Source organism: Ostrea edulis, chromosome 8, assembly GCF_947568905.1.
Source record: "Ostrea edulis chromosome 8, xbOstEdul1.1, whole genome shotgun sequence".
Classification (NCBI taxonomy): domain Eukaryota; kingdom Metazoa; phylum Mollusca; class Bivalvia; order Ostreida; family Ostreidae; genus Ostrea; species Ostrea edulis.
Genome location: NC_079171.1, coordinates 26,475,515 through 26,501,346, shown reverse-complemented (window position 1 = coordinate 26,501,346; position 25,832 = coordinate 26,475,515). Strand labels below are relative to the sequence as shown.

Genomic DNA, 25,832 nt, shown 5'->3' with positions numbered 1-25,832 from the left:
TAAAAGATTAGAATAATTCAAATATCTTAATGAATTCTATAATATATGAATTTGATATTTGTATATGATTGCCTCACTGGTGTTCAATGTGAACTTTGGTTTATTGTTTCAGTTTGCTCGATCTTTATATCAAATTAAAATTTAAGACAAATAAGGAATTATTTCCGAAATTGGTTAATATGGTACATTGTAGTAAAATAATCAAGAGTTTATTCATATGAGATAGCTAAATTTCACATGGATAACCAGTGACTGATTCTTGATTGTCAACATTTTCACCGAACAGTTCAGAAATTACCATGGTACATGTACATACTATTAGGGGATCATAAAATTCCTTAAAGAGTGACAAATTTTTAAATATCACCTTTTCAAGGAGAAAAATCCTCTTACGTATATGAATACTATGAAGAGATTAAAAGAGAGGTGGCTAGATCACTTGTATGGTGAGATTCATTTGTGGCAAGAACTGGTATGATGTCTTGAGTCAGAAAGCACTGGAATCCACTAGGAATAGTTTTAGATCTATGGAGCGCCAAAATAACAAACTCAGATATTTGAAGATATCTTTAATTATTTGAAGATATTATTAATTCATTTCATGCACGCAACATTGCAATCAAAGATCTCTTCAAATAATTAATGATATCTTCATTTGAATTGAATTATTGATATCATTATTTATTCCGCTGAATTGATGCACACAATAATTTAATTGTTGCTCTCCTCAAATGAATTATAATTTAATGATACCAACAATAGAATTAATGCATGCTACAATTCAATTGAAGAGAGCAATAATTCATTAATGCTAACATCACTTAATGTGCGCAATAAATGGATTATTGCTCTCTTCTATTGAATTAATGATATCATTAATTAAATTGATGCGTGCAATAATTATGTTAGTGAGAGTAATTATCTAATTGAGATATAATCCTTAATTAATTCGACATATCCACAACTGAATGAATGATTTCTTTAATTGAATTGTTGCTCTCTTTTTAAAAACAAAACAACGATGTGCGCATTAATTACTTATGAAATAGCCCTGTATATATAATTAAAAAGATCTATTGAATTAAAAGAGATAATCAAGTCATTCATACAGAGCTCTAAATTAATTTTTGCAAGCAATATTTCCACCACATGGATATTATTGGACTTCAATTATTTGAGCTTATGTAAAACATTAAGATTTTAAAAATCATCCTGGTGAATTTGTATTACAAAAGTCATGAGAGGACACGTCCAGTTTTTGAACAAAAACAGAAAGTAATATATTCCCTTGAATTTGGTCATCCCTGTCCTCAGTGTGTTTCAGACGTGTTTGGGGGGGGGGGGGGGGGGTCCAACACGTTTAGCGGATATTTAGTTGTTGGCATGTGGCGGGAGCGAAACCAGGAATTATCCAAGGGAAGGACGTAATGAGTGCCTAAAGCACGAAATCTCTAAACAAAAATATCTAAGATGAAGGAAAATCGTGATTTTTGGGGGTTTTCTATTACAATTTTGTCCTCATATTTCAAAGTGAGATGATAGTCAAAATTGACATAATTTCCATGTACATATCATAAACATGTAGATATTTTTGTAACAGTATATGAAGGAATCTGGAGCAAATCCTGATTCTGAAGTTATATAAACTGGTGTTATACACCGGATTTTCAAACAATTTATGGTTTTTGCAACGTTTGATTAAAGTTTTCTGTAAGGCCACATCTATGTAGTTACATTTACACAGAATGTTCATGAAAATGTTACCTTTTGGAGTGGAATTAAGATATCGCGTAACATTTTTTTTTTTACAAAGATATCTAATTTTTATCTATATCAAAAGTCAACAAAAAACTTAAAAGTAATACAAAAAATGTATATAATTATTAATACTTGTTTTAGATCTTTTAGGCACTGCATTATACAGAATTTTGATTTTATTTATCATACTTTTTGGTTGAATTACTACCGAGTCTGGCCCGTACAGCATGTATTGACAAACGAGGGAGTCTATAATCATAGAAGTATATATATATATATATCAGGGAAGTCGTTGTGGCCGAGTGGACTTACGCACTGGTTTGACAATCTTGCTTGGCGGTGGGTGCCGTACGGGGCTGGGGCGAAAATTTTCAGTACCTAGTTGTGATTATTTAGTGCTTTATATATATATTATATATATATATATATAATGATAATTATTATAAGTTATTATTACAATTAAAGTTATCATTATGGACACTACTACCCCTCCCCCGACCGGTCGCGGTAGCTCAATGGTAGAGAGTTCGCTTCGTAACCGGGAGGTCGTGAGTTCAAGCACCGTTCATCCGCAAACCCAATTTTAAGACGTTGAAATTGGTAGTGATTGCTCCTTCGCCAAACGCTCGACATTTAGAAGTGAGAATCACGGATCTTTTAGATGTGACCTTATAAACGTAGATCCCTGGTCGTACATGTAGTAGGTGTTCGCACGATATTTCAAAGAACCCTCACTGCTACGACCTTGAACCCTATGGATACATTGGATAGGTACTCCGCTTAAAGCTGGTTACGTCTCAATATGAATAAAATATTCTCGACGGGACGTAAATTATATAAGCAATCAATCATCCAATCAATACTATCCCCCCCCTTTTTTTGTTGTTGATTTTCTTAAGGCGATAATTTCAACGAAATGTGTGGATTCCCTGTCTATCCCATCCCAATTTCCATTTATGTAATCGTTTCACACTTTTTTGTAAGTTTTAGAGATTGGCCTTATGTATTTAGCGTGGTGAGAATGATTGTTTGGATGTTTCAAAGTGTTTGATTGCCCGTGTGTATCAGAGTGTTTAACTGGCCGCGTGTTTCAGAGTGTTCAATTGCCTGTGTGTAAAGGAAAGTGTTCAATTGACTGTGTGTAAAGGAAAGTGTTCAATTGACGGTGTGTAAAAGAAAGTGTTCAATCCCCTGTGTGTAAAGGAAAGTGTTCAATTGCCTGTGTGTAAAGGAAAGTGTTCAATTGACCGTGTGTAAAGGAAAGTGTTCAATTGCCTGTGTGTAAAGGAAAGTGTTCAATTGACCGTGTGTAAAGAAAAGTGTTCAATTGCCTGTGTGTAAAGGAAAGTGTTCAATTGACAGTGTGTAAAGGAAAGTGTTCACTTGATAAGCAAAAATTCAAGGAGTGAATAAAACTATATTTCACAAATTTCGACCGCAGCAATGTCTTCTATGTTGTTTTTAGTACCAAATAGTAAATTTTCGTACTAAAATACCAATAACTGTAGAAGTGTTCAGTTGCAGGTGGGGAGTTAAGGTGTTCATTTGACACGCGTTACACGTATGTGTGTGTGTGTGTGTGTGTGTGTATTGCAAATGTTTAAATCCACGAAATTACGTCCCCACGAACCCGTAAAAAAATCAGCAATCCACGTAAATTATCCCCATGAATTTCAATGATTCTATAGTAGTTGAAAATGAGGATCTGAAATCACTTATTTTAAAAGGTCCCAAATTCACTAATTTCAAAGAAACATGCATTATCAACTATATCAACATCACGAGTGGTGACATGTCCAGCTGGACTATAGTTGAAAGAAGACGAAGAACAAGAACACATAGGTAAACGGCATCTATTCCTTTGTTAGTAAAGCTGAGTTTAAATAACTGACGGCATGATTCAGAAGTAATATCACCCATAATAAGTTTACTCAACTCAGCAGACGAAAAACATTCCAAATAAAACTTAACTTATTGTAAATTTCAATGCAGCCATATTCAAATAGCAATAAAAATCATAGAATATTCCTTGTTTTATTTGTTTCATGACACTTCACCTCCGTGGCCGAGTGGTTAGAGCATCGCGCTCAAAATCGCACGGCCTCTCACCTCCGTCGGCGTGGATTCAATCAATCAATCAATCAATCAATCACCTCCGGGACATCATCACAGGGCACTGTGACGTAATGTTTAAATGTTTTGATTCCTGCACCCCTAGGGCTGGTGCAAAAAATTGACCAATTAAAAAAAAAATTCATCACTACAACCGCACAGATGTACGGAAACCTCCTTGCATAGTGATATAAAGCTGGAAGGCCTCTACCAAAATTGTAGATTTCATGATCCCCTGGTTAGGGGTTCTAACCCCAGGATGGGGCCAAACTTGGTATATCGTGTTTATGTGTAAACACTTAAATAACATCTTCTTTAGTGTTATTTATACTAAATTGATTGATTGATATTTAAAAAGTGCAGGTAGTCAATCACTGAAATTTGATGATCCCATTCGTAGGGGTTTTGGTATTATGGTTGGGCCAAAATGGTCAGCGATTAAATCTGTGAAAAATAGAACTGTTTAACTTCTTCTTTATAAACATCATTCCAATTCTTTTCAAATGTTGTATGAAGTAACCCTTGGATGAAGGGAGACCTAGATTGTAAATTTCAGGATTCCTGCACCCCTGAGGCATTAGGTGCGGGGCAAAAACTGCCTAAAATTGAAATTCAAAAAAATATTCGTCTCTACGACCTTACGTGTAAGAAAGACTAATGCATAGTGATGTAGAACATGAAGTCCTGTACTAAAATTGTAAATTTCATGATCCCCGGGGTAGGGGTTCTGACCCCAGAGCGGGGTCAAACTTACTATATAGTGTTTATGAATAAAACACTTAAATAATATTTTCTTTAGTGCTATTAATACCAAATTGAAACTAAATGGATATTTAGAAAGAGCATTTAGTCTTTTACCAAAACAGTAAACTTGATGATCCCTGGGGCATGGGTTCTGACCCCAAAATGGGTCAAACTCAATTTATAGTATTTATATGTAAGTTTGCTGATACTGTATAAAATATAAACGCAAACTTCGGAATAACAGAAAAGGATGTACAGAATTGGTGACTTTCACAACCCACGGATTTGACTCGAGGATGGGTCCATATTAGTGTTTGAATGTTAATACACCTATTATATCATGTAAAGCCTTTCATCAGTGTGTGCACTTTAGTGGGAATTGAAGTTTTAAGAACACATCTTGTTTTATACTGTTGCTGAACATCAGAATTTAGCAAGATATTCAGAACAGGTTATTTTTTCTAGATTTCATTGCCCTTGAGAGTAGTGATGCTTTTTCACTAGTACTCTGGGGACCGATAAGAGTTATGGGCCTCTAGAATCCTGAATAGAACGAAAACTCAATCATCGGTAATAATGTTAAGTGTTCGTGTATTCTATATGTGATGAAAGTTTTTGTGAGCTAAAATAACTACAGTACAAGTATTGAATAATAATACCCAATTCAGAAGCATCTCTCTACTTTAATATACATTGAATTTTTCTATCTTTTCTGTTTACTTCTTTTGATATGAAACATAAATAACCTTGAAACAGATGACTGGAATTCTATTCTTGCCAGCTATGTGAAGAGCGTCCGTGTGGGTAACTCCTTTGGATAGTGAAATAAAAGTCGGCAAGGGAACTCTGCCACTTAAATCTGCATAACAAAGAAAACAGATTTACTGTAATAATGAAAAAAGCATGTAAAATATTGCATGTCAAAGTCTGTATTATGAAATCTACTGTACGTTCATCGTTCAGTCTGTATTACGTTTTACGCGCTTTGTATACCAAGTATTTAGTACTAACTTGAAAATACGGATGTATATTTAATTGTGATAAAATTTCGAAATTCATTTCCAAATTAAGGATCATCTCCATCATGCATAGCTCTTATCCATAGACGAATTTGACTCCACTTTTGGCACTCTGTTTTCCCTAAAATAGCTCTAGCAAGTTTATCGTTATTTCGGATTTCAAACATTTCGGTTGAGCATCACTGAAGAGACATTATTTGTCGAAATGCACAACTGGTGCATCCAAATTGGTACCGAAATAAGTTTTACATTTGCTCCACCTAGGCACCTGACTCCACCACTGGTATATCCAGAAGTCGGTGTTTGCCCCACTCAATATTTTGCATTGGTTATCGTTATCTCCACCTTTCATAAAGGTACTCTATCACTCGTTTTTCATTTATTGTCTATTATTATTAAGCGTGTTTTGATTATCATTTTATCTTACAATTTTGGTGACAGCGATTTCTCCGACATTGACCTAAAGGGATGATAGATATTCATCTGAACTAATAGTTATTTTCTAACAAGCTATATAAGTTATACACTTGACGTAAATTATTTGAATCGGATTCAAAACTAATTAAGCTAATTTCCTATCTAATTATGTATTCTCCGAGTTCCTTTGGCCTACCACAATATCATTAACGCAATATCGATTGCAAAAATGTTTAAAGTTATGGAATAAGGTTATTCACCAATTTGCAGTTTTCAATTTCCAGGGAATGCATATATCGTTCCCTTAACATAATGATGCCCCTCAAGGTCATCATTATCGTGAACATTGGTCTATACATTTTTGTGTCATGCATTTTTCCTCATTTTTAATCACACAAAGAAGTGCCTATATCTACAAAAATATCTATACTTATAAATCAAAACTGTATGATCCTATGTTCATATATTATTTTGTACATAATTACTTTAAAGCAGATTAATTAGCTTTTAAAGTTATTAACTTTCCCTTAATTAAATGCTTGGAAACGATTATCTAAAAAGTAAATAGTAGCGAGAAGGCATAAATTTGCGTCTATTTTCGGGCCTTTCCGGCAAGCCGAGAAGATGCGATTGGTTTACAACATGATCAGCACAAAATTGTTAGTTATACTTATCATAGTGTTGACTAGACCCATAATTATCATATTATGAAGATTTATAATTACTTTACCGATATATCTCATTAAATGAAGGACAACCCCCAGCGATCTGACACATGATATTTTAAATCCGATATTCATGCAAGGTGAAGATAACGAACAGTGATCAATCTCATAACTCCTACAAGCAATACAAAATAGATAGTTGGGTAAACACGGACCCCTGGACACACCAGAGGTGGGATCAGGTGCCTAGGAGAAGTAAGCATCCCCTGTTGTATTTTCTATCTTATTTTTTCCCGTGATGATAGAAGTCACTGTTGTGACTTTTTGTAATAATCTATTAAGAGTTACTGGTATGTATAAACGCATTGATAAACACAAAATTCGTCCTTGAAAAAACAGCGAGGATGATAGTAACAAAAGTTCTTACGTTACTATCATCATTCATTTCCGTTACTATCATCCTCGCTGTTTTTTCAACGACGAATTTTCTGTTCATATGAGCCATATAAAAGATAAAATAACACCTGATCGTAATTGTTGCTAGTGTATGATATTTCTTACCTACATATCATTCGCAAATAAACAATACAAATAGATATAATAATTAAACGTGGTCTTTCCGGAATTTCCTTCCGCAGTCTTGGGATGATAGTAACGATCAGTTTAATAAGTGAAATTGTAGCACTGGACAAAAACTACCATTATAAACACATTGAGTTAGAATATTGAAATTATGAACGACCGTTCATTTTGTTGATTTATTGATTTTTTTTCGCCATCATGTATTACTATTCTGATATGCAGTTTTACTTTTTGAGTTACTTTTTTAAATTTTAAATAATCTATAGTTTGACAAGGCTTATGCGCCTTTATTTGAGTTTCGTTTTCTCCATTGTGGACCTGATGCTGGATATGTATTTCTTGAAGATTAATTATGCGGAAATCCGAAAATTATCATACTCCATGTTTCCTCGTATCAAAGTACTTGATGAATAATATTTGTGAGTTACAAGTGAATATATACTAACACAGTACACAAAGACATGAGTAGAAAATGTATTATACACTTACTAAAATTCAATGGTAGAAAATACTTGCTACGCTAAATACAAAGACATACGTAAAAACTACCCGATGCATTTGCACAAAGACAAGAGTAGACAATGTTTATACACCTACATATAATGCATACTCGCATATGCAACTTGCTCACAGACATGAGTAGAAAATGATTCGTTTATACACTTATCACACAGACTAAATAAAAATATCTATTCGGCATATATACATACATAAAAATAGACACATAAATACCAAGGATAAGCCATGGAAGATCGAAATCTTTTTTTCCAATCGGGTCCTTTGATGCACGGATGTTTGCACTTATGGGTCGGTATGAGTAGGAACTATTTTAAACACTTACAGACAATCATGCACAGAAAATACTTTGCATAGTTACAAATAGATGCGAGTAGAAAATACTTGCAAATAGAATTACACAAAAATATGAAACGATACTTCAGAGACTTACACTGAGAAATGCGTAGAAAATAATTCTGTTCATCCTCTTCAGCTTCCGTGTCTCCTCGAATGAATTTTCGGACGCCCATCGCTATCAATTTCTGACAAATCATTAGAAAATAAAGTATTAAAAAAAAAACACCCACAAACGTGTATACATAAAACTTGAGTATTATGTTTGTAATATTGTCCTACGGAGGCTGGGTAGCTGGGTGAAATTTGTATATCATGATTATGCTAACATTATTTTCTAAAACGAACGCAACGTTTATTCTATATCTCGATACTATTCTTTGGTTCTCATGTTAAGGTTAAAGGTCACTTGCATGATATACTTCATATGGAGTATCCCGTGAGGATTCAGGTTACAGGCCTTTCCAATTAACTGATACTTTGACCTTGAAAACAATAGGCATATTCCTATCATGGTGATTAAATACTCCACATTGCAAGGTTCTAGCCCTAATAGTTCGGTCTGTATCTTTTCTTTTCCTATTAGCTGATACTACGACCTTGACCTTTAAAAACAATTGGCATCTTCCTCTTATGATGATCAAATGTACCAAGTTGCAAGATCTGGAGCTTACGGTTCATATTGCTTGCAAGGTCCAGACTGTCAGACAGATGATGATATACCATTACGTCCCGTCTTTGACATGCGTATAAAAATGGCTGTCTCTAAACATTTTTCCATACTTCTGTGTAAAACGTTAATGTTTCTAATTTTACAGCGAATCGAGAAAAAAATTAGATACACAATACCTGTATCGTGACATTTGTTGTGTCTTTATGGATGACGACTTCTTCGTCTAAAAACATTACCTTTTCTACTGTAACTTGACTTGGCAAGCGAGATTTACCTGTTAAATAACACCGTAAATAAATCATCAACCATGAACAAATTATGAGAAATTCCTCAGTGAATAGCAGGGAAAGGCATCACCATTAAGGTTGTTGAAATATGAATGTGATGTAGTCCTGTTTTTATCGTTTAACATGTAGATTCGATTCGATACCCGAGAGCATGTTATGCATATGATCAAATTTTTTAATCGATACCGGCTACTTACAAAAAAGTTTATGTTACACGGGTTTTGACAATATCCTTTTTCAAGTCAATATTTCGCAAACACTATGGTCTTTATAATGATCTTATTTGCAAATTTGCGTCTATGGGTTATGAGATTGATCACTGTTCTATATATTCACCTTAAATCCAAGATATCATTGGGTCGATTATTGTGTGGCGTATTTCATACCAATTGTTAGGCCGTTCTTCACACACTGAATTTGACTAGGATTATTCCGGGTGGCCAGTCAACAGGTGATGCTTACTGACACTCATTCACTACTGTTACTAAAACGCTGAACGAAATACGGAACGGAAAATAATTTATGGAACGTTATGAGGACAGCATTCGTAAAATTCAAAAGGCTTATTATAAGCAAGGGAGGCAGAAATTACAGAGAGACAGAAGTCATCCTCAGAATCCATCGTGTCTTATTAATATCTCATACTAATGCAAATGTATTTTAAAACGGTAGAGTTTGTGGATGAATATACTAACAGGCGCTTGCCTAATAGTTTGCATTGTAAGTTTTAATAAAAATATGAAGCAAGCGCCTGTGAGTACCATCCTTTTCCCCGGCTTTGTCATCCCCGCTAAGATTGTGATAGTATATTAATAATACCATATTCACATAACACCCTTTTCATACACTATGTACGCTCACAGACAGTGGTGACGTCTCCATTTGAGTGAAATATTCTCGAGAGGGACGTTAAACAATGTTCAATTAATCAATCCTACATTATGTACGCAGGGCCCCCGTGGCCGAGCATAGCGTTCAAAATCACACGGCCTCTCACCTCTGTCGGCGCGGGTTTGAATCCCGCTCGCGCCGGTAAGTGAGAAAGTTTCCCAGTTTACTTTCGGAAGGTCGGTGGTCTCTTCCCAGGTACATCGCATCTGGGTTGTCTCTTCCACCAATAAAAAACTGGGCGCCACCAGATAACTGAAAAAATGTTGAGTGTGGCGGAAAAAACATCAAACAATCAATCACGATGTACGCTCAAAGGTGCTTAAATCTATATAAATATGTTGTTTCACAAATGAAGAAAAAATAAATAAAATTAACATACTGAAAAGAATTAATTTAACTCCTTTGAAATCCTATTACTTTATTCTGGCTGTTACCTTAAGAAAATATTTTATGAGTCTATACAAGGGATAAAAGCTACCCCCCCCCCCCCCCCCCCCCCCCCCGAAAACAACAGTAAAAGATAAAATAATTTTTTGAACAATTTTCCCCAAACGTAGCCTTTTTAAATCGAACGTGCTTTTAATCGAACTAGATGTGTTTAAGATAACTGAATTTGATTTCAGTTCTACACCTGGTACAATATACATTCATGTATCACATCAAATTCTAAGGCTAATGAGTCCGGTGTGTACAAATGGTTTGCCTTATCTGGGATGAATTTATTTTAAGTTTGTACATTTACCGATATCCTGTAGATTAGTGTTGAACCCGAAGAGATGCAGCAAGATTGAAGCAGAACCAATGAAAACTAAGGTAAAGTTGACGATCCATAGTAAGATATCAACAGACATCTCATTATTAACCTAAATGTTAATTTACGAGTTATTTAGTTCAGAAAGGAACTGCCAGAAGTACTATCTATTTAGGATTGGAGAGCTGTGGTCACAAGTCTCTGTTAGTTTAAAAATAATGATGTTTAACTTGCTGACTTAATAAGATCATGAATTTCTGTTGTTTTATACATACCACATTCCCTGTTGTAGGTACACACATACACAGTGTGTAAATACAAGTACATGTACGTTAATGACGTTTTCCACGCTTTGTAATGTTTTGTATAAACGTTTAACTGAATTCGCTTAATCAATTCCTGATACAAAATTTTAAGATAAAATTGTTTTATCACTTGTAAACAATTCCCAAAATGTTGATTTTAATCAAAATGAATCATTTCAACCCGATTCTGGTGCTATCTTATCTACATTAATCATGCTAACTCTTAAATTCCGTTCCGCGTTTTCCTTATTTCGTATTTTTATAGGATCTGTGGGATTTAGGAAACGCATGTCACCTACGGCACTTCCATTATTTGACGGATGTAATATTCGAGAGAATGTGTATTTAATGTTGTTTGATCTTGAACTGTGTCTTAAAACACAATTATCAGATTTAATTCATAAATATGAAGCATATATTCTAAATGTCACATAGTAAATCTGGATGCGATAACTCTGTTTATAAAAACTGGAAAACAATGTTTTTCTACTAAGTGATACTACAACCTTGACCTTGAGAAACAATAGGTATCCCCAACTTGTCATGTGTACCAAGTTTGACGGTCCTAGCCTCAACGGTTCGCTATGTATCCTGCTTACAGGATTTTTCTTCTAAGTGATACTACGACTTTTACCGCTGACCTTGAATAACAAAGGACGTCCAATTATTTAACGATGTTTTAGGAACTAAAGCAAGTTTGATGTAACTACACAGCTTGTCATATGTGGACAACAACTGCAAATCAATGAACTGAAATGGTCAAACTCTTTATAATGACACCCTCCATATAACAAGACCGAGGTGACATTGCAATAAGAGGGAAAAAAACTTAAAACTTATGTTTTCGTGGACATAATAAGAAACAGAGCAAAAACAATATGTCCCCGATATGTGTGTCGGGGACATAATGATGATAATAAGAAAACTACAAAATGATTGCCTCCCCATTGAAAGGGAGACATAAATATTCAATTCTGTTGATACGAACTTGCAAACTTCTTCACGTCCTTTAACGTTTCATCCTTCCCAGATGGTTCCTCAGCGTTGTCTTCTGGTTTGTGTGCAAAAATCAAATAGAGACTATGTTTTACTTCTGACGAGGATCTTGGGACAGCAGTCCTATACAACAGTTCAACAGTGATTGTTGTCTGCAAAATTTCAAAAGAAGTCTACACTTAAAGATATAATTTATATAATAAAAGTCAAGAAACACAAAACTCGAATAACATTTCTGTTAGCGCTTTCGGCTTTAATGCCTCTTCACACAGGTATATACGAGTTTTGTGTTTCTTGACTTTTATTATTGATTGTATTTACTGTATAAAATACTGAATTCTTTTTAATATATATATATATATATATATATATTAAGACTTCGTCAGACGCAAAATATTTATAGATCAGCGTTAGGCAGACGTATAAATTAGGCAGACGTTTTTAAGTCTACCCAATTTTTTACTTGTAAAATGAAATTATGTACTTAACGTTTGAGTAAAATGTGTTTTTTTTCCTTAAATTTAGAATCTAAACTTTACATTTCGGGCAAAAAGATTTCATTTTTTTCATAAAAAGTCTAGAGTTGTTAAAAACTAGCGTGTATTGTTTGCAATATACGTTTTACGACTTGTGTGACATTTTTCAAATGGGCATCACAAACGAAAGCGGAAATATAATTCACTTTCGTTTGATATTTTACTTATTCTGAACCACTAGGTGTCAGGTTATCTAGATTAATATTTTTTGAAATGGTATTTAAAGATTTTGAATTTTCCAACACCGTGATTTTTTTCGTTGCGTTCTGTTTTGCTGTCATGTTACGGGAATGAACTTCGGGAACCTTCGGAGATACCCGGAAAGGATCCAGCGTCTGCGAAGATGTTGTCACGTGTAAGTAAATTTTTCTTATTTTGGTTTCAAAAATGATTTAAAGGCACATTTCTCGCAAAGTATATATTGTTAGGTTTTAGGCTATTACAATTTCTCCCACGAGTACGAGTAACCGCGTTTGTTTTCTTCAGTGGGCAGCGAAAGAAGGGTCTACCGTCTCCGAGTCTCGTCACGCCATGACACACGACTAGGACAATATTTGTCGTTTACCATGTTTTAGCATTGATATAAAGATTTTCTAGGATATAGAGAATCCCGAAAATGTGTCGTCATTATGCCCTATTGAATCGCCTATATGGTTCCTGTGACTGCATATGATTTTCTATAACTTTCTACTGAAATATTTAGTTCTTGATAATTTCTTGTGATAAAGCTGTGGAAAAATTGTTTAATTCTGGGACATAAAAATTGATGTACCTCTTGCAAAACGTGCCAATTACATGACATCTGTCATGTTTTTCATATAACTCCTGTGGAAAACCGGGTTAGAATAGGTCCTCAGTACCCCTTGGTTGACTAAATGGGGCGATCCTTCAGACAAGTCCGCAAAAACAGAGGCCCCGTGTCACAGCAGGTGTGGCACGTTAATGCTCAAAGGCCATAAGCACCAAGCATAGGCCTTTAAATACTGCAGCCCTTTACTGGCAATGGTGATGTCTCCATATGAGTGAAAAATTCTTGAGAGGGACATTAACAATATACAATTAATCTTCAAGGAGTAGGAGTAATTATTGCTCTTAGAGATTTATAAAATAAAACAGATCATGTAATAAGAATTTATGACATTTTTTTCTGCATCCAAAATGAATGCATGTACACATTTTTGATTGTTTTAGAGGAGGAAAGTGCCGCTTGGGTTAAGACTGATCTGTACAAAAGTGGCTTTTCTGTTGGACACATTTCAAATTACAATGGTAAGCATATTGAGTTCCTATAATTGATAAATAGATAGTATATGATTAAAATCTACCATTCTGATTTATTTTAACACTGGGCATATGCATGGGTTTTTAGTGAATAATATAATAAATTATATATTTATTCTAGAGTGATACAAAATGCAATCAAAACATGACCTATAATAATCTATTGATTATAGTTAGCAACAACCACGCTCGCTAGGTGGCGCGTCATGTTCTATTCTTATTTCTACAGGAAAAGTGGGACGAGGTTCCACCCTGTTTTTTACGGGCTAGTATGGATAAACCTACAGCCTACGAATGATGCGATGTTGATGGTTCGGATCTAAATTAGCTATATTTAGCCTATCTCACGTGGTTAGGCACATTCCAAAAAATCCCTTCGAGATTGAAGCGGTTAAGCAGAGCGAGTATATGTAAACATTGACTTCACGGTGAAATACGCAACAAAAAGTGACATGTTAATAAATTTTATGCATGAATAAATTATACTGAGGTCAAACATGGACGATAATTGCCCGTGTTCATATAGTATTTGATTGTTTTATATATCCAAGGAAAGATAACTCCCATTATTAACGTACACACAACGTACCGGAAGTATACAATAATACGATGTTTATACATTTCTGAATGATAAGTGAATCTTTATTTTCATCAGAATCTTTTCCATCACACTCACAGACCAGGTCCCCATACCCCTACCAGTGTCAATCTGTGACTGATAGTAGTGCGGTATTTAATTTGATATAGTCTAGAGGAAATTCGAAATATGGTAGTGACATTTTCTTCCTCACTGAATTAGCTGGAGTTTTAGCGTTTAAAAGTGGGGTATGGACTGGGGGTTTAAAAATGCTATTTGCCAAATTTTCAACAATATTAATTACAAGGCAAGGCAAATTTAAAAGGGGTCATAAGCTACAGATGATACAATTTTCACTTGCAAGTTGCACTGCCACTAGTTACATGCACTTAATTAGTGACTTACTTACAGATAAATAAAGTAACTTACAGACAAATATTTTATTTATTTATCTATCATTTCATTTAATTTTTTTAAAAAATAGCATTGGTTGTACTTGAAGAGTCATCGCAATAAAGGGACATTAATTATTAGTGTAACAAAAAAATCTGATCTTGCCGTTTTTAAATTTCCGAATTTTGAAAAAATAAAAATAAACAAGAGGTACTGTGAGCAATGCTCACTAAGAATACCCCCGCTTACCCCAATCTCCCAAAGGGTGTTGGTAATAGGTATAAACTACCTCTTTTCTGAGTGTCAACTTCTTATTTTCGCAAACTTCAGAATAAACTTCAGTTTTATGATCCAAAAGGTATCTAGGAACACAGCATCTCCATGCGATGAAAAAAGCCGTTAAAGAATTTAAATGGAAACCATATTGCTACTTCGATGTCCAGTGCGCTTGACCTTTAGACCCCAAAATCGATAGGGAACATCTTCATCCCATGGGTAGTCCATATGTATGGTATGGTGACTGTACGTGGAAAGGATAACGCTTTAGAGCCCGGAAACCATATTGCTACTTCGATGTCCAGTGCGCTTGACCTTTGACCTTTTGACCCCAAAATCGATAGGGAACATCTTCATCCCATGGGTAGTCCATATATATGATATGGTGACGGTAGGTGGAAAGGATAATGCTTTAGAGCCCGGAAACCATTGCGTCTACAGACGGGCGGACGGACGGACAGACAGACAGACGGACAACCCGATTCCAGTATACCCCCCACAACTTGTTGCGGGGGGTATAATAAATAATAAACATTTCAACCATTCATTCTCAGACAGATTCTGATACCACTCAGCCCCCCGACTGGCCAGAGAGTTCTGCTTCTGTCAGTTATGATGCAACTCAGCCCCCAGACTGGCCAGAGAGTCCAGTGTTTTGCTAAATTCTGATAATGATGCAACTCAGCCTCCCACCCCCCACCCCGACAGCTCTACCAGGAGTTCTCGGAAAGGACTTGCTGATGTTTAAGAAATCAGTTTTCCTATTAATTTTACGTTTGCTCCTGTTCATCAATTCATTAGGCCATGACCCAATTTGATAAAATTTAAGAGCTTTGATCCGCTCCGTATACCTCTTTCTTTCCTGTATCTGTGTAGTCCAGAGGTGAGATATATTCTTTCCAAAACAACTAAGAATGTTCATGGAACAATTTAGTATCATTTGTTTTCCTTTTATGTTGTATGCCTTATTTCAAGAAATAACTTTGGGTCACTTTTTAATGTGAAATGGAACATTTTCCGTTGTTGACAAACTGACGGTAGGGGTGTTTAAGACACTATACCTCATTTTCTGTAAGGAAGTGGATTAAAAGGAATTCAGATTTGGATTCAGCATACTCAAAATTGGTCATTACACCTGATTTTTATTGTTTTGGGTAATGATGTTTCAAGAAATAAAGTTGGGTCACTTTTTGATGCGAAATGAAACATTTTCCGTTTTTGGCAACCTGACGGTAGGGGTGTTTAAGACACTATACCTCATTTTCTATAAGTAATTGGAGTAAAAGGAATCCAGAATTGAAATCAGCATACTCAAAATTGGTAATTACACCTGATTTTTATTGTTTTGGGTAATTATTAAAAAATGGGTGGTGGTTGCTATTATAGTATGGATATCATGAACTATTTAGTATTGTTATAATAAATTACCTAGATTTAGAAAGAAGTACAAATATGGGTTGCATTAAAATGCACTCTAAACCCAGTGGAGATGTAGGCTTAATTAGACTAGAGTTGTAAGGGTTTAATGGTCCACTGATTTGTGTATTTCATCTACTTTAAATCCCTGTTGAACTAGAAACGTTTTTAAATATTTGAAACGATGTCACGATGGTTTTTTTGTGCCTTTGAACTTCCTTGTAAACATGATAAAATGAACTGTCATATACTGTAAGGGTCGACCTGTGATCATTTACATTTTGATTAATCATATACTGTCGATTTGAAACAAATTGCAGAAGAAATATGAATTAGCATCTCAAATTACATTAGGAACTTCCTGAGGTATAGATATATGCATGTAACCATCCCAAAATCATTGTGTCCATGACTGTTCAAAATCTGCCTTTAAAATTCCATGTCATAGTCCTTAACCAAAATTGTAAATTTCATGATTTCCTGGACAAGGGTTTAGTTTCCAGGATGAGGCCAAGATTATAGTAGCAACTATTGTCTTTATTGTGATGTGGTAAATAACTAAATGCATGCTTATTAGAAGCAGAAAATGATATACCAAAGTGGTGATTTACACAACCCCAGGGTTTTGACTGTAGACAGGTCCAAAGTATTCATATTATTTAATGTTGTATATATAACGTCTCCATATTAGTGAAATATTCTCGAGAGGGACGTTAAACAATACACAATCAATCATCTGGACTATAGGCACTTTCGGGGCATTTAAGTTTTATGAACACATCTGGTTTTATTCTGTTTTGTATGTTAGGATTTAATTTAGGAATGCAGAACAGGAATATTTCTTACGATTTCATAATCCTTGGGGCTAGTGATACCTTTAACTAATTCTCATGTACCCAATAAGGCCTGCGGGCCTTTTATTTCATGAAATCCATTAAATTCTGATTGATATGTCTTTTGTAATTTTTCATGAAATGGATGAAAATCATATATGTTTTATTAATATTTGACCAACAACCATACTTGAAAATGATTTCTATGACATGTCAGTTTTTGTTACAACGTAACAATTATATAATGAATAAATTTCATGTTAAAGTTAACTTTTAAATTATCTTTTATGTACTGTTTTGATAGTAATTATTTTGTATAACAGTATTCGTGTACAGTGCAGATGGTGGTTATTTAAATGAATGCGAATAACATGATCAAAGTTAATTAATATTGCTATGGATAATTTGTTGGACTCTGTAAAGATTATCAATTAGTCAAAATTGCTGCAGAAAAGCTGGTTGTATAGATAAAGAGATTTATCAGAGGCAAATATTCTACAACTTTTTGTGGAAATTGAATGGATATGCATTGTCAGGTAGAATTTCAGTGATAGCAAACTTGAATAATTAAATCGTACAGTAGCCACACAAAGGTTATAGATGTTTGGAAAATTGACCGGTATTTCATCTGTGGTGGAAACCAATCGCATGCAGTTTTTGCATAATTGTAGTTTAAATGCCGTCTCTCTCAAGTCTTCAGCTGGTTTGGAAAATACTCTCCACCTTCTGGTGGAATTGTATAAATTTATATGAATATACAATGTCTGCCCAAGGCCTACTGCGCATATAAAATATATTGTCTACCTTACGATGAAATTGTATAAAATTATATACAATGTATGTCTAAGGGCTACTACGAATATCTGAAAACTTAGGCAGACATCATAAATTGTATATCTTTCATTCTTGGTATATTATCTTTAACTGATTTGGCACTCTGTTTTTGGCTATATTTAGCTCTAAAACTTCATAGTTATTTCGGATTTCAAACATTTCGGTTGAGCATCACTGAAGAGACATTATTTGTCCAAATGCGCATCTCATTCTGGTGCATCAAAATTGGTACCGTAAATACGGTATAAGTTTTACATTGAAAACTACAAATAGGGTGATAGCTAAACAAAATGATCGAATGCATGATGAAAAATGTTGAAGTTTATACATGGACTATATATGTCTGCCTTAGTATGATTTTATGGATGTGCCTGCCTGATGCTGAAAGCAGATATATATATATATATATATATATATATATATATATATATATATATAACACTGTTCATATATTTGCGAGAAATCACAATTGTAGGTGCGATGATACATCACACAGTGGTTTCCATTTTTATAACAATAAAAATGGTTTGTAAAACATATATCCCCATCGTGCAAAATTGAAAAGGGTTATTCACATGCACCATTTAATTGATAGTAGTGCGAAACCAATTCAAGATATTGAGCAGACAGTATCTTCCTATGTCCAGAGTGGGTATACCATGTGACCTAAAACTATTCCTTATGCTGTACCAGTGTACCAACTTTGGTGTCGATCAAGCTAACGATCTTTAAATATAGGGGATGATATAATACTATGCCCAGTTTAACCCTTGCCCTTTGGCCATATGAACCCAAATTGTTTTAATGGTAATCTACTCCGTATGATGTACCAGTATATCAAGTTTAATGTCTGTCAAGCAAAGGGTTCTCATAATATTGAATGGACGGTACATTACTATGTCCAGTTTGACCCTCGACATTTGACCATGTCACCTCAAAATCAATAGGGGGTCATCTATTCTGTAAGATATACCAGTGTACTAAATTTGATGTATGTCAAGCAAAGGGATTCTCAAGATATTGTGAAAACAGTATTTTACTATATCCAGTTTGACCCTTAACCTTTGACCATGTTACCTCTAAATCAATAGGGCACTAGTGTACCAAGTTTGATGTCTGTAAAGCAAACAGTTCTCAAGATATTGAGCGTACAGTTCATTCTTATGTCCAGTTTGACCCTTGACCATGTGACCTCAAAATCAATAGGGGTCATCTTCTCCTGAAGATGTATCAGTGTAACAAGTTTGATGTCTGTCAAGTAAAGGATTATCTAAACATTGAGCGGTCAGTATATTCCTATGTCCGATTTAACCTTTGATCTTTAACCATGTGACATCAAAGTTAATAGATGCCATCTACTCTTCACAATGTATCAGTGTACGAAGTTTAATGTCTGTCAAGGAAATGTTTCTCAAGATACTGAGCGGACAGTATATTCCTATGTCCAGAGTAGATTGACCCTTTGACCCGAAAATCAATAGGGGTCCTCTTCTGCTCATAACCAACCCACATAAGAAATACCATTACGATGAAGTAAAAGATTCTCAAAATATTGAGCGGACATGTGGTCTACCGACATACCGACCGACAGGTGCAAAGCAATATGCCCGTCTTATTTGAAGGGGGCATAAATATTTATCTGCTAAATAAATAAAGAGTCTCTCCCCAGTGTGTTATGCTAATTTGCGGTCAAATGTATGAATTGCAATCTAATTAATTCATAAATTATTAAGGAAAGGCGAAGAAAACGAACAGTGATCAATATCATAATCTTTTTAGCAGTACAAAATAGATAGTCGGGCAAACACGGACCCCTGGACACAACAGAGGTGGGGTCAGGTGCCTAAGTCGAGTAAGCATCCCCTGTCGACCGGTCACACCCGCCGTGAGCCCTATATCCTGATCTAGTAAACAGAGTTATCCGTAGTCAAAATCAGTGTGCCAAAAACGGCCTAACAATTGGTATGAAACACGAAATATCTCATATATATACAACTTAATTCTTTTGTTAATGTCATATTAAACCAAAACAGTGCAATTAAGACCCTAACTGCTATTTTCTGAAGGGGGTGATAAAATTTCAAATATCATTATCGGTGAATTATGCTGAAAACTTCATTTTACTATTACGTAACAGAGACGAATAAATACATTTTTATATAATCTTTAAAGTTCAAAGGTAAAAAAACCAAAACAAATTATATAGATCCCAGATCCAAAAAGGTTAGGGGTGCTGTGTTGCATGATCCACGCCCAAATGTGTCTGTGTATATATTAAACTACTCCCATTTTAATCCCACCACGTGCGACCTCTAATGAAATATCGAGCCCGAAACATATGAATAAAAATAAGCGATACAATTTTTTCTGAAAAATTGTGACGCGCGGCCGCGAAAAATACGACTAGTCTTTTCTTTACAGACATTCAGAGTGGAATTACTTATAAATTAAAACTATTTAAATAACTTCAATTGATGTGGTCATTTGAATGTGTATACCTTTATATTCTGCCCGTGGACATGAACAAGAACAAGGGCACCGCTAAGTGGAGCATCCCCTCGCGGCAGGAAATATCATGAACATATCAAGGCATAAATGAACATATGCATGCATTATCAAGGCATAAATGAGGAATGAGGCCAATATATTGATATATATAATATATATATATATATATATATATATATACCTAGGCGGTGGGTGCCGTACGTCGCTGGTTCGACCCCGGGCTGGGGCGAAAATTTTCAGTACCTAGTTGTGATTATTTAGTGCTTTATATATTAATTAATTGATTTTCACATGTATCGTTTAGATCCTAGGGGTAAACGTAAGGTTGGGTGTTATAATTGTTTGTTTGTGCTTTATATTAAATATTCTATACAATTGCATCGAGAGATCCACTCTCCTTATAAAATATCTTAAACACTGAATGACACAGCGACTGTGTGGGATTGCATCAGTGTGTATAAGTAGCGCTTTAGGAACATAACAAAGCTTCCTTTCCAGGGAAGTCGTTGTGGCCGAGTGGACTTACGCACTGGTTTGACAATCTTGCTAGGCGGTGGGTGCCGTACGTCGCTGGTTCGACCCCGGGCTGGGGCGAAAATTTTCAGTACCTAGTTGTGATTATTTAGTGCTTTATATATATATATATATATATATATAATAATTCCCAGATTTTTATACCGTTTTATAGAAATTGAAACTTTTTCAAAAGAACACGACGATGAAACACCGACATTTATAGTTTCACATTTTGAATTATTTTGTGATATAATAAAACGTTAGTAATCATTACACATGTATGCATAATAGACAGCGAATACAAGGGAAGCAACTTTCATACTTTTCAACATTCTGCACTCCGTACTCTGTGTAAACCGGCCAATTTCTTTGGAACCACACACAGCCGGTTTAGACAGACTATACTGTATAGCTATTTATTATTGATTAAAATTTAGATACCTCTAACATCATTTGGTGGTGGTGGTGGTGGTGGGAGGCATAATTAACATGGTATTTTTAATAAACCTATCAAGGTACATATCATTTAGGGGGGGGGGGGGGATATGTGATTGTGCAATTTCCCTTATTCTTCCCATTTTATATATTCATATATAGGTTTTTGTTAAATATATATAGCTATTTATTATTGATAAAAATTCAGATACCTCTAACATCATTAGGTGGTGGTGGTGGGTGGGGATAATTAATATGGCATTTTTAATAAACCTATCAAGGTGCATATTATCTTGGGGGGGGGGGGGGGGGTATATACATACGTGATTGGGCAGTTTCCCTTATTCCTAGCAGAAACATATCACGTATGCACTAAATTGCAGTAATTTGCTTTCCTGAATATACCTCACAGTTGTTGTATGCAGAATGCATGAACTCAGAAAATTCCCACGGAGCCAATGTTTTTTCGTTATGTAAAAAGACAATATACCGGTGTTGACAGGTCGACGAAGCTTGTGAAATATCTTTATAGCTTTCAAGAACTGTGTACGCCTCAAGAATTAATTCAGAATTAATTCTGTAAACAGACACGTGTGGTAATCTGAATTAATTCTGTATTGTAAACACGTGGGGTAATCTGGTAATGAAACCTCGACGTTCATCAATTTATTTTAATTACTCAGTGTCAGAGATAGCGCTTTTAATTCCTACAGACTGTCTTTGCGCACGCCAACGTGCACTAGGCCTAATATGACAATGCACAAATACAAACTTACCTGCAGCAGACGTAAGTTGTCTCGTTTTCTTTAAACTGGTTCCCTGTTAATTGGTGCAACCGAAGCGACCAGAATCGTAACTTGACAGGGTACCAGTTTGAATTAACCGGAAGTGAGTATTGTCAACTCGTACATAAAATTTCACGATTTTTAGGTAGTAAAGACGCGATATTTGAAGAAATATTTCACCGATTAACTTGAAAATGAATAGGGTTCGTCTTTTTACAATGCCACATATGTATGCGAAGGCTGAGAATCGTTAGTGCAAAGGTTCTCTTTAAATCTTGCCCACAAGCTGTAATGGACACACACACACGCACAGTAGCGATGCTATATCCACTCCTCAACTACATTGTAGTTGCGCGAGGGGATAATAATTTCTAATATTTGTATATTTAGATATTAAGCCGTGGGGATACCGACACGAGACTGCTGAAACCCATGTACTATCAACTTGTTTGTCGGTAATATGTCTTGATTCAAAAATTAATCATACACAGAACATACCCCCGCGTTCCGAATGAGGTGAGGTATATACACCATATGTAGGTAATAATGTGATATTGAAACACACATACGATGGGCTTAGGATATCTTGTTAGTCACTAAGTTAAATTGTTATAATGTCATTGATTGATTGAATATTGTTTAAAGTCCCTCAAGAATATTTCACCCATATGGAGACGTCACCATTGCCGGTGAAGATCTGCAGAATTTAGGCCAACGCTCGGTACTTGTGGTGATTGAGCATGGAGGGATCTTTATCGTGCCACACCTGCTGTGACGCGGGACCTCGGGTTTTGCGGTCTCATCCGAAGGACCGCCCAATTTAGTCGCCTCTTACGACAAGCAAGGGGATACGGAGGACCTATTTTAACTCGGATCCGTGATTCTCATTTTTAAATGCCGAGCGTTTGGCACAAGAACAATGGGTACCTATTTTAACGTCTCAGATTTGAAACGGTCATGGAACTGGTGGGACTCGAACTCACGGCCTCCCGGTTACAAAGCGAACGCGACGGGTTAGGGATTATGGAATTTACACTATACATGCATTAGTAGTTCTTACAGAAATTAAGAGTTTAGATCATCAAAAGTCCAGGGGTCCTGAAATATACAGTTTATGTTTATGTCCTTCTGTTTAAAAAAATAGGTTTCATGCCAAATTTGAAAAGAATTCCAAAGATAATTAGAAAGGTAAAAATGTTCAAACGTTAACGCACGGCAGAGGATGCGCAGTGGTAGCCTCTGACTAATTGCAGTAGATCACCCGAGTTTACTCAGATGACCCGAAGTTGTACAAATATTGCACCATACTACATGTATCCATAATTGATGTTGCAATATATATATATATATATATATATATATATATGTGTGTGTGTGTGTGTGTGTGTGTGTGTGTGTGTTAATAATACAAACATTGTTGGTTTCATCTTTCACTTTCACATGTCCCTGGATATCTGAAAATGCAAACACATGGAACTGCATTATTTCACGTATTACCAGAATAAATGTTGATTTATGCATACATGTTCTATACACATTCCTAGTGGGTGATGTGCAATATTTTGAAATACACGGGGTGGTTTTAAACGACAAATCAAAACAAGAAAGGGATACCCTCTTCCAAAACATACAACGATTTCACTGCATTTTAATGATAATTTAATGTGAAAATATATCGTGTTTTGTATTGCTTATAGGAGTTATGATATTGATCACTGTTCGTTATCTTTGCCTTTCATACTGAAGATCGACATCGCAAGGATGCGTCCTTCTTCCCGGCACTGGATCCCACCTCTGGTATTTCCTATAAGGAGGGTATGTAATGACAGTGTAATAGAGTTTGTGCACTCTGCTTCGTTTCACAGTTGAACCGCAATGCATTTGCCAATAAAACGAATAATCCAGATTCTAGAGGTTTAGGAAGTTTCAAAAATTTAGTAATACTCAAATTATGTCATAAATAGTTTTTTGAACAAGTCGCACGAGAGTGTATTTAGTTTTAATTTAAAAAGAAAAAGAAATAAAACTACCTGTAACATTAAAGCTGTATGGTCCGAATTGCAATATTTTTTCCATCTCGTAAAAACGCTATTAAATCATCGCACGTATGTAGTTATGAGGCTGTACGACATATCATAAATCATTTCACTTGTTTTAACCCAAATAATTTGATTTTAAATCGATGTTTACAAATAACCGCGTCACTCTGCCATTTCAAGTGACAGTCATGTGACCAGTTCAAATTTTCAGATCATCGGTGGCCTTATCTGTGTAAAGCTGTGTAATTTGTTATAACACTAACAGTACCTTACCATAAGTTTATTATAAATAAAAATATCAAATACCTCTCAGTAATTCGTTGTTTTACGCTCTTTCAGCCTCAAAACTAGACAGTTGCGTATGAGTTACCATATCATGTTGGGATTCCCCTGACGCGCGAGGGTCTATTTATTAACGTCTATTATGGGAAGATTTATATATGTACCCACTATATTTACTTTCTAAATAATATTCGCAATGTTTTCTTTTAAATGCAGATATTTCCAAGCATGTAATTAAGGGAAAGTTAATAACTTTATAAAGTAATTAATCTGCTTTAAAGTAATTATGTACAAAAATAATACATGAACATCGGGTCATACAGCTTTAACTTGGAATTTATTCAAAGAAATATACATATAACTTTACAATATGTTGTTCTTCTCATCAATACCGACGCTCCACTGTTTTGTTTGGGGGTTGTTGTTTTTTTTTTGTTGAAGTTCAACTATGACGTCATGAATTTATTTCCTCCTCGCAAAGAGTCTCATAACGTCCCGATAAAGGTGCTTAAGATAAAGCACTTTATAATCACTTTATTTACGTCTAATATCCAAAAGTCCTTGTGATTTACGAATGTGGAACTGTACATATACACATCAAATTCTTATTTTATATAACTAATCACTGTCGGTGAGATCAGGTTTGGATAGATAGATAGAAAGAGATTGAGATATATGGATTAGATAGATAGCTACAAAATGGAACCCTGCGAAAGCGCGGGAAATCACAAATAATATTGCATAAAGGAAGGACTTTTTAAATGCGTGTTTGAGTTGTTGCACAAATGTATGGAATGAAAGATATCTTTAATTCACATGACTTTAAGAACAATTTATGATTGATGGATTGAATATTGTTCAACGTCCCCCTCGTGAATATTTCACTCATATAGAGACGTCACCATTGCCGGTGGAGGGCTACAAAATTCAGGCCTATGCTCGAGGCTTACGGCCGAGCATGGAGGGATCTTTATCGTGCCACACCTGCTGTGGCACGGGACCTCAGTTTTTGTGGTCTCATCCGAAGGACCGCCCCATTTAGTAGCCTATTTCGACAAGCAAGGGGTAC

At 35.2% G+C, this 25,832-nt stretch overlaps 1 protein-coding gene across 1 annotated transcript in view; it reads right to left on the bottom strand.

Annotated features, from left to right (window-relative positions):
• The window catches only part of LOC125672788 (uncharacterized), a 116,082-nt gene that overhangs the window by 37,782 nt on the left and 52,468 nt on the right, over window positions 1–25,832 (bottom strand). Inside the window, exons 15-19 of the mRNA XM_056147524.1 lie at window positions 23,856–23,896; window positions 12,045–12,204; window positions 8,999–9,096; window positions 8,247–8,337; window positions 5,361–5,473 (exon numbers count right to left, since the gene is read on the bottom strand). Of these exons, the coding sequence (XP_056003499.1) occupies window positions 5,361–5,473; window positions 8,247–8,337; window positions 8,999–9,096; window positions 12,045–12,204; window positions 23,856–23,896 (503 nt within the window). The remainder of the gene's footprint in view (window positions 1–5,360; window positions 5,474–8,246; window positions 8,338–8,998; window positions 9,097–12,044; window positions 12,205–23,855; window positions 23,897–25,832) is intronic.